The sequence below is a fragment of the Homarus americanus genome, unplaced genomic scaffold (genome assembly GCF_018991925.1).
Source record: "Homarus americanus isolate GMGI-L3 unplaced genomic scaffold, GMGI_Hamer_2.0 scaffold24523, whole genome shotgun sequence".
Classification (NCBI taxonomy): Eukaryota; Metazoa; Arthropoda; class Malacostraca; order Decapoda; family Nephropidae; genus Homarus; species Homarus americanus.
Genome location: NW_024744357.1, coordinates 808,344 through 818,343, shown reverse-complemented (window position 1 = coordinate 818,343; position 10,000 = coordinate 808,344). Strand labels below are relative to the sequence as shown.

The 10,000-nt window shown below is 36.7% G+C and overlaps 1 protein-coding gene across 1 annotated transcript in view; it reads left to right on the top strand.

Moving 5' to 3' along the window:
• Positions 1-8,873, top strand: part of LOC121877878 (acylpyruvase FAHD1, mitochondrial-like) — a 27,240-nt gene extending 18,367 nt beyond the window's left edge. Inside the window, exons 3-4 of the mRNA XM_042383810.1 lie at positions 738-1,010; positions 3,419-8,873. Of these exons, the coding sequence (XP_042239744.1) occupies positions 738-1,010; positions 3,419-3,637 (492 nt within the window). The 3' untranslated portion in view covers positions 3,638-8,873. The remainder of the gene's footprint in view (positions 1-737; positions 1,011-3,418) is intronic.
• The last annotated feature ends 1,127 nt before the right edge of the window (positions 8,874-10,000 follow it).

The following is a 10,000-nucleotide window of genomic DNA, read 5'->3' as shown; positions in this document are numbered from 1 at the left end:
ACAATTTATTAATAATACGTGGAATATTAGAGGAGACAAGACGGCGGCCGGCATTGTTTATGTTAAAGCTTACGAAACCAGTGACTGATTGGTTCTACATATAAAACTGAAGAAAATAAGACCCTGAGTTTAGCTGTAGTAAAATTAATGTAAAAAATGAATATGGTTGCTTGAAGTACCTGTAATGTTATTTAATGTTAATAAATGGAACAATATAAGTAGCTAACCATTAATGGTAAAAAAAAAGTGAGACTGCTCGTATGTAAGTGCGCACATGTGAGAATATATCGTCATTACTCTACATAAGAATATGAAAGCAACACTTATTTACTGCTCATATATATTGGATTTACTAAGGAAAGCGCATTGAACCCTGAAGTTTCACGTCAGTTATGTTAATATAAAAAGGGGGTAATATGAATATATACGGGGCTGAATATAGGTGAATTCCCACTAACACAGGGATATAACCCTCGCATACTCTGAGGCCTTACTTTTGATAAATGTTTTTTAATTCAAAGATGATTGGTTAAAGTAGTATGGAATGGAATGAAATTCATATAGCTCTCCCACTTATTATAAATAGATGCCAAGATCCATAATCATATACAGTAGTTTAGTATATGTACATTTGCACATCAAATGTGTGTTTAATTTTTATAATTTCTTCCTCAGGAAAGAGATACAGTTCATGATCAATGTTGAGTTCATCTGTACAAGTTTAACTATGCATACAGATTCCTCGAGGGTGCAAGAGCTGCCACCATGAAGTGGAGTTGGGAATTGTAATTGGCACCCAGTGTCGAGATGTGGCTGAAGAGGACGTCATGTCTCGTGTAGCTGGGTATGCTCTCGCTCTCGACATGACAGCACGGGACTTCCAAGAGGAGGCTAAGAAGAATGGAGCTCCTTGGTCGTTGGCTAAGGGTTTTGATACAGCTCTTCCAGTTTCCAGATTTCTCTCAACTGAGGAACTGAAAGATCCTACTGCCATAAAAATGTGGTGCAAGGTGAGAGATACTCCAAGTTTTGTAAAGTGTTGGTGGTACAGTACAGTTCAGTTGTAGCACGTGTGCTTGCCTCTCACCATTGCGTCCCAGGTTCAATCCCTAAATTGGATACATGAAGGGTGCTATCCAGTGTGACTCACCCATAATGCTGCACTGTGATTAGTCAGCTATAAGTTCAACACACATTGAGCCACAGAAAAATTATAAGATATTTAGGTAAAATAATTCTAATAATGGTGATGGTATTCCTCCTGGGAAGAGAACACAAACATTCACTTCCTAAATATACACACCCATGCTCTTCATTTTTCTTATTTTATAGTTTTTTTTTCTTCTAAGCCTAGCTGACTTGCCATTCCAGCCAGGCTCCCTCCTTCCTATTTGACAGTCATTTCATTACATACTGGACAAAGTAGACAACAGCAGCAGCAGAGATCCCTCACCGTTCCCCCTTTATACAGTCTGACCTCGCAAATTCATGCTTATTAGTATCCCACCATACCTGAATATCTGAAAGTCACAGATTTGAGGAATAAGCATTAAAAACATAGAAAAATTTGCTAATCATTTGCTAAAAAACTAAATCCTTATTGTTTCAAACTTACACTCCAATGCCATATTATTGAACAGTTTTTTTAACACTTATTCCAATCTATAAACAATGTGGTTCAGAGTTAAACAATTTAGTGAGCACAAGGTTAGCATAACTTCAACAAATTTCAAAAGACATATGTCAAAAATGAAAACAAATTTCTATGATAAACTATAAAATTGATCCATAGCATATCATAAATTACAATAGCACATATTTTATTTACAAAAAAATAGCTCCTTCAACACACAAACCTTCCTCTGGACAATGTGACACAGTTCAGCCACCCAGCTGACTCAGAGACATATGGCTGCTGTGTGTATGCCATGACATCACATTGGGGGAGAGGGTCAGGGAGCATTGCTGAGCTCGTGACGCAGTTACAGCCCACTGCCTCAAAACACACACATGCGCGTGCACACACACACACCATTTTTATTTGATAATTTTGTATTTTCTTTATTTCTAAGCCACATTAGAGTATTGTAATGATTTTTTTCTCATGTGAACATGAACAAGCGATAAACACTGTAATTGGGGAACGCTCATGAAAATACACGAATTTATGGAAAAACTGACTTCTGAGACACAAATTTGCGAGGTCAGAATGTATTACCTTATTTATTATTAAAATATATACCTGTACTGAACGTATTGTCTTTAATGGGGACTACCTTACACTAGTCTAATCAGATTTGATATAGGCCTAACGAGAGCTAACAGGTACGAGATGACAGTTGATGTGTAAACTTACTTGAAGTGAGAGGGGTGGGACTGGCCTTCCTTAATTTTTTACTTTTATCCTCTTCACCGCTGATCGGCTCATTAGCCACTTGGGTGATTGGCAGCCATCAAACAGGGAGGTACTACCGCCTGGGAAGATATTGGAAGCAGAATGTGTTGTCTAATGGTAGACCCTGCTGCCGTACGACAACACGAAAATTGTGACCAAGCCCCAGGTTGCTGATCTGACTTTCTGCCACATTTACCGGTATATTTTAAGCCTGGTGTTCCCAGATCCAGAAAACCTCCTTTGTGGGGGGCCGGGGGCAAAATTAAAAAATATATATTAATAATAAAGAACCCTAAATAAATAAAAAGATCAAGAGTGAGAAACGATATATGTATACAGTATGTACGAGGCAAAAAGTCAGATCAGCAACCTGGGACTTGGTCACAATTTTTGTGATGCCATATAGCAGCAGGGTCTACCATTAGACAACACATTATGCTTCCAATATCTTCCCAGGTGGTAGTACTGTACCTCCTTACTACCTACTAGCAACCCCCAGGTCCCAAGAGTGGCAGATAAATGGTCCCATACCTGTAGTTTAAAAATTGTTAATATGATGTATTAATTTCAAATTGAGAAAAATACAACAAAAAAGCAGCATGTGAGGGCCAGAAGCACTGAGACTTTCAGCAGACACGAGACAAGAATCCTTTGAAATGCAGTGCAACAGAAAAATAGCAAACATAAGTATATTAGCAGGAAAACAGTAAAAGGGCTAAGATTGACTAGAATGACAAGGGAAATACTGGAAATTTATTTATAAAGATGAGATGCTTTGGCCATATAATAGGTTTGTACAGTACAGGTACTTGATGATTGATGGAAAATTTGATTTTTTAACCTCTTTTTGTCTCGGTGAATGAGTTAAACACCTTGTGTATGAAGGTCTCTCACAGTTAGATTGTAGGTGAGTGCACTGTAGTGTTTGATAATTAAATAGTACTGCTTGGAGGGGGATCTGCCCGATAGAAAATATTTCACAATTTTGCTAAATTACCAGCATGATAATTTATTGTTTTCCAGGTAAATGAGGAGATGCGACAGGATGGCACCACAACAGATATGGTCTTCAGCATACCCTATCTCATTTCCTACATCTCACAATACTTCACTCTGCATCCCGGAGATCTTGTTCTCACTGGCACACCTGCTGGTGTTGGTCCAGTCCAACCAGGAGATGTCATATCAGCCGGCCTGGGAGATCTCTTGACAATGAAGTTCAATGTTGCTCAAAGGGAATAATGTACAGTATTGCTGAATTTGCTATCATGTTGAGTTGTTTGTTAGCATTGATACAGTGGTGTACCTGGTGTACAGAACAGTACAGTAGTCAGTTTTGTAAGTCGAGATGCAAATAGTAGTTTTATTTAATATTGTACTGTATAAATATTTTAAAGGAAATTAGGACAATCATCATAAATACATGTAGAATAGTGACCAACTGCCTAAGCAGCTAACAGGCCAATCAGTGGTGGAGAGGATAAAGTGAAGTAAATATTTTAAGTATGTATAGTAATGTAGCTCTTCTTTGTTTTCTCCCTAGATTATCATTTGGTGGTGCTGCTAAGTTAGAACAATTATAGACATTATTTATTTAAATTTTTTTATTTAATTGCTCAATGTCTGTTGTATTTTTACATTTTTATGCGATTTAATTCAGGGAAAATTTAATCATCAATGGATTTGCAGATTCACAGTATGTTTACTGATTACAATCAATAAACAGACCGTGAATCTGCAACTAATTATCTGTGGTGTAATGCTTTACATATCTATGGTTTATTCTTTCAGTACCTCTCTCATTTGTTCATACACCTGGCACACCACACAATGCTACACTCACTGAATGTACAGAAATAAATATAAATAAAGTAGTATTGTAAAATTCCATTACAAGCAAAGTAAGCTCCCTCTTATCCAAGGTAATTGGGAAGAAATCTGGTCCAGGTTGGGTGGTGGTCGTGTTGTCCATATTGCAAGGTGGAGAATTCCAGAAGATGGGGGTTTTTCGAGTCACTTTACACAATACAGGGTACAGTAATAATATTAAAATTTATTCTGTAATATTGTAATACAGGTTTACATTGATAGGCATGTATATAAACTATGCAGTTATACAGTTCAGTGTGCTTAGGCCATGGGTGTATACAGTTTCTTATATCTTGTACCTATATAGTGAAGGTATACAACACTGGTATAGAGAAAGGTACTGAACCTGTTGCAATTTTTAGTCTAGACTTAACATTATAAGGAATTTTATATGCCATATTCCAGATTCCTCTTATTCTGTTGTTCATTGGATGTATTCACCTCCCTCTCCCTATCTTTGTTACTAGAGAGGGTGGACAGGCAACCTTGGGGGGTGGGGGGGGACTGACTGCAGCAACCCCACACCACCTCTTCACTCTAAACCCTCGCTCGCTCACTCCACCACACTGTCCTACACCTTCCACCTCCTGTACCCTCCATAATTGTTTAAGTAAATAAAAGAACATAGATAAGGTACAAGAAATCATGCAAAGAAATAAAAAAGAAAAATGAAGAGAAAAAGAAATGAAGAGTAATTAAATAATAAATAGAAAATAGACATAAGAAAATCATTTATTATGTGTGTGGGAAAAAAATGATTTTTCCTCATTCTCTCATATGCTCTTGACAGCTTGGTAGCTGGCTCAGTCAACAGTACAAGTCACTGTCTCACTGATCGTCTGGTGTTGCCAAGGAGCTCTTATATGCCTGTCACACCCCAAAAATACCTCCTTTTGATGGCCCACATCATATAGATTTTTTTGTTTTCCTTTTATATTTAGTATTGAAACAAACTTTTAGGTAAACTATTCAAGATCTGTTTGGTTAGAAAATGGCATTTCTAACTCAAGTAGAGTTGATTTTATAAATTCTAGTACAATACAGTATAAACATTATTTACATTTTTCATAAAAAAATAGTTCTTAACTTGTGTCAAAATATTTTATTGTCAATTTTTTTTCAGGATATTTAATTGAATCAATCTTGCAGAGAATTTATTAAAGATCATTAAAGTATCAATTTCATCTTTCTATCATAAGAAGAACGTGTGCTAGAGATAAAAGTTTATACACTTTTTTTCTGCCCTTGGCCATGGCCCCAATATTGGGAGATTGATAAGAGAATTGTACAAAGTTTAGAAGTGGTTCATATGGTGTTCACTATTACTGCAATATAATACACCTGTTGATAAAAATAGAAGCACATAGTACAGTAGGGTTGGGATATATTGCAAGATAGGGTCCAACGATGTTCGCTATATACTAAATCGCGATATATAATTACATGTAATCAATGGGGAAAATAGGGTTAGGTTCTGGAGGCCAATAAAAGTGATTAAACTTGGCTTAACGAGTTTATTTTCATACTAACTAAAGCGCCAATGAATACTAGACTCGGGAACAACAGGCTGTTTAAATATCAATATCAAAGCACACCAGACTCGGCAGCAGACGCCACATTGCCACCCTCACTTGATACTCCCACACCTACACTGTACATAACAAACAAACCAAAAATATTAGTTACAGTATTACATCTTTTCCATTAAGGTTTCCATTCTCTTCTCTTCACTTTTCACGTCACTAGCAACCCATTTACACTCGCCTTTAGAAGTCATAACCTGCACCAGAGTCGGCTGTTTACTCGTCACTCTCTCAGAAAGACTGAGCGGGCGAGAGTGAATGCGTGGGTGAGCAGCCACGGTTCATTTGAAATATTTCCCTCGCGAAATAAATAATTTTATCCCTATATATTGGAAATGTTGATACTCTTGGTAGCTGCGATATAAAATAATCGTTATAAAAAATCGCGATATACCCCGACCCTACTGTACATGTTAATAATGCAATATTGTGCTAATTAATTATTCACTTAACATGAGGTGGTTTAGTAATGAGGTGATTATACAACACTCACAATGAGGTGAGGAGGTGGTTGAGGCAAGAGGTGATTGTATGAGAGAGACATTCACAGTGTGCACCACCGAGGTTGGATCAGAGGTTATGTTTTCATTGCAAATTTCTTTGACTGTATGTACTGTACACTATTTACATTTCTAAGTCATTTCAATTTAGTGCTTCTCTGTAACCACCTCCACCTCCTATTTGGAACCACTTGGGCATTACAGATTCATTCTGAATTCAATTCATATTTGAAAAGCATATTAATTAAGCTTCTCTAGTTCCCCTTTCCTTTCCAAATCCATTTTGCTCTTCAGATAACACTTTCTATTCTAAACTTCATTCTACTTGAAATTATGTATAGTAAAACTTTGCAGGCATGACTTATTAAGCTTATTGGTCAAAACTGGGTTCACTTTAAGGCTCCTGGCTTTTAAGGTATTACAGGTTGTGCTTTGATTTAACGGCAACCCTTTTAAAGGAAACTTGCATTTAACGGCAAAATTTGTAAAAAAAAAAATACATTTAACAATTTTTTGACATCTACTGGCATATGTTACAAAATTGAAATTGGTGGGTGAGACCATGAGATTCTCTTGTGCACCATGTCACTTTCACTAGTGCCACATTCATGTTTATGTTTACCCCAGCAGACTGCGACCGCTTCTGCGTGTCTTGAAATTGTATATTGTATGAACCATGGCTTCTAAGCGGCTTGCAAGCTCGCCAGTTAGTGACAAGGGGTAGAAGAAAAGAAAATCTGGTAATGTATGAGAACAGTTCTACCACCAGAAGATGGTCAGTTTTGTTAATTTTTCCATTTTAAAAGAGGTGGCATTTACTAGAACCTAATAGAACCTGACCTAACCAACTAAAGAAACCTATTTAACCTTATCTAACTTCCTAGCTGGGGAATTCCCCAATCCCTCGCCATACTAAACAGAATACTGTACTTATTTTGATATCTGGTACCAATGTAAGCAACTTTGTTTAAGCGTCATGGTTTAATTCTATGTTTTTTGTGAACATGAAAGTACACTCAGACCGAGCAGATCAATTGTAAACAGACAGACAATATGTGGTGATTCAGCAAAATTTCTGAAGGAATATTTACGGTAAATAATTAATTTCTTCATGTACAAAGCACCTAGAGACATATATCACTTAAGTTTGTGGGTGTTCATGTCAGGAACCTATTCCCCCTTTTCACAGAACAGATGTAACTACTGTATACAGCAGTATGTATGCTGATATATATTACTGTAATACGTCATATTTCTAACAGCCTTGGTAAGGTTCAGTTATCTCTCTTATCCACTAACATACTCCTCGACACCATCAATTCAGTTCTTTAATGCATTATTTTCTCAGTGTTGGAAGTTAATACTAGAAGTTAAAACTAACACTCACTACCTTATAACTGTTCTGTTCTCCATATAGCAATACATCTCGATAACTGCATTAAGAATGAGAAGTGATAGTGAATGAATGGAGAATGTGCATTTTTTGTTTCTAATTCTGGCCACCTAACAGTATGGTTATAAAACTTGAAGGAGTGGAGGAAAAACCTAATTTCTTGCATTATTGTAACTAAAATACTAGTGATTATATATTGTATATCTACTTAGTATGGCTGAAAAAGCTCAAAAAGTTTGTCAGTAACAGCTTGGCAACTGGTCTTCCACCATTCATTTTTTTTTTTTATTGTGTTTTGAAGTGAATCTTTACCATTTCATCACATATCAGTGCAATAATGTTTTTTGTAGTACAGTATATCTATCTAGTAATGTACAAACAAAATACCTTGCAAAGACAACCATCTGTGATTTAGGCACAATATTCTGTGCTGGAACTTGACCAAGTGAAGTGTAGAATGTGGGGTATAAGAAGATGCAGAACATAGGAAGATTGAGTAAATGTGGATCACTGGCAAATTAGGAACTACTTATGAAGTCTTTCAAGTTAAGGAAATCAGAGAATACTTGTGTGTTTGAGTAACTTTCACTTATTGGTGATGCCTTCCTCATTATTAATTTCCTCCCCCCATTTTTGGGGTGGGTGGCGGGCGATTGTTCTGTATACATTGATCCTCTTCATACAAAAAAGTGGGAGAGGAGTAAAGACTCAAGTTGAGCACAGATTTTTTCTTATTGGAAATGGAAGAGTGACAGGAATTACTACTTTCATTATGACCTGTCCTTTGCTGAGATAAACTTTGTTTCCACAACCAGCAATAGACTGCCAGTCAGAAAGTAAGACATGATTCACTTGAAGCTTGATGTGTTTAGGGTAATGAAGGATTTAGAATGTAATACAGTATTGTAAAGTACCTGTCTACTGTACTATATCATAATCTAAGCACAGTGTAAACTGATGTTTTATCTAAAATATATTTTTGTAGACACCTGTACTGTATTGTAAATAAGAGTTGGAAATATGTACATTTTATTTTGATATTGTTAAATGACTATGGGGGTCAATTACATTATAAAATAACATATTATTTACCAAGAAAAATTTAATTTTGGTTGAATAAAATAATAATCTCACAGCAGTGTTTTATTCAAACCACTGTTTGTTTTATTCTTAAAGGAATTGGTCAAATTTAGAGGGAACATTTTATGGATATTTAAACAATGCAGATATAGTAATGAGATGAAGTTTATGACTTGCAACTCCCCTCATCAAGTTTAACTTTACATTTTACTTTCCAAAGCAATTGGGCTGCTCCTTTAGTAATTGTACCTGAAGCTGATAAATCTGTTAGACTATGTGGTGATTATAAAGTCACCATTAATCAAGCTGTTGAGGACAAGCAATATCCCTTACCCACGTCTCAAGATTTGTTTGCTGCACTGACAGGTGGAACCATTTTCACTAAGTTAGACTTTTTCCAGGCATATGCTCAGGTCTCTGTTGATGTTGAAAGTCAACAGTACCTCACCATCAACACTCATAAAGGATTGTATAAGTTCAAAAGGTTGCCTTAAGGAGTTAAAGGTGCAACATGGATAAAATTCTTGTAGGTCTTCCCAATGTGTTATGTTTTCAGGATGATGTCCTTATTGTTGACAGTGACATCCAAAATCATGTCAAAACCCTAGCCACAGTATTTGAAAGGCTGTTGGCACACAATACCAGGCTCAACAAGAGCAAATGTTCATTCCTAGCTAAAGAAGTAACTTATCTTGGCTACAAAGTGAATGCAGAAGGGCTGAGACCGGTAGAAGATAAAGTAAGGCCATAGTAAATTTACCTGCTCCAAAAAATGTCAGTGAATTGAAAGCTTTCCTGGGAATGATACAGTATTAATCAAGGTTCTTGAGTGAACTTTCATCAGTTAAGTGAAAACCGCGTTAAGTGAACAACAGAACATAGGGGATTAATTCCAATAGAGACTGGCCCGACCCCCAAACTCCACTTTTTGACGACACACAACTATGTTGTAGTAAAAATTTACTTAAAACTTTATGATGGTATGATGGTAGGAAAAAAAGGTTAAGTTAGAAAATAAAGGGTTAGGTTAGAAACTAAGTTAATTGTAACACTACGTTAGTAAGACACCTGCGCAACCTTACAGCGGCATGCCCAGGCGGAGGGAGGCGGGAGGGAGGGAGGAGGAGGAGGAAGGATAGGCGAGGCAGGCGGGAGGCGGGTGGCGGGTGGGCGAATCTAA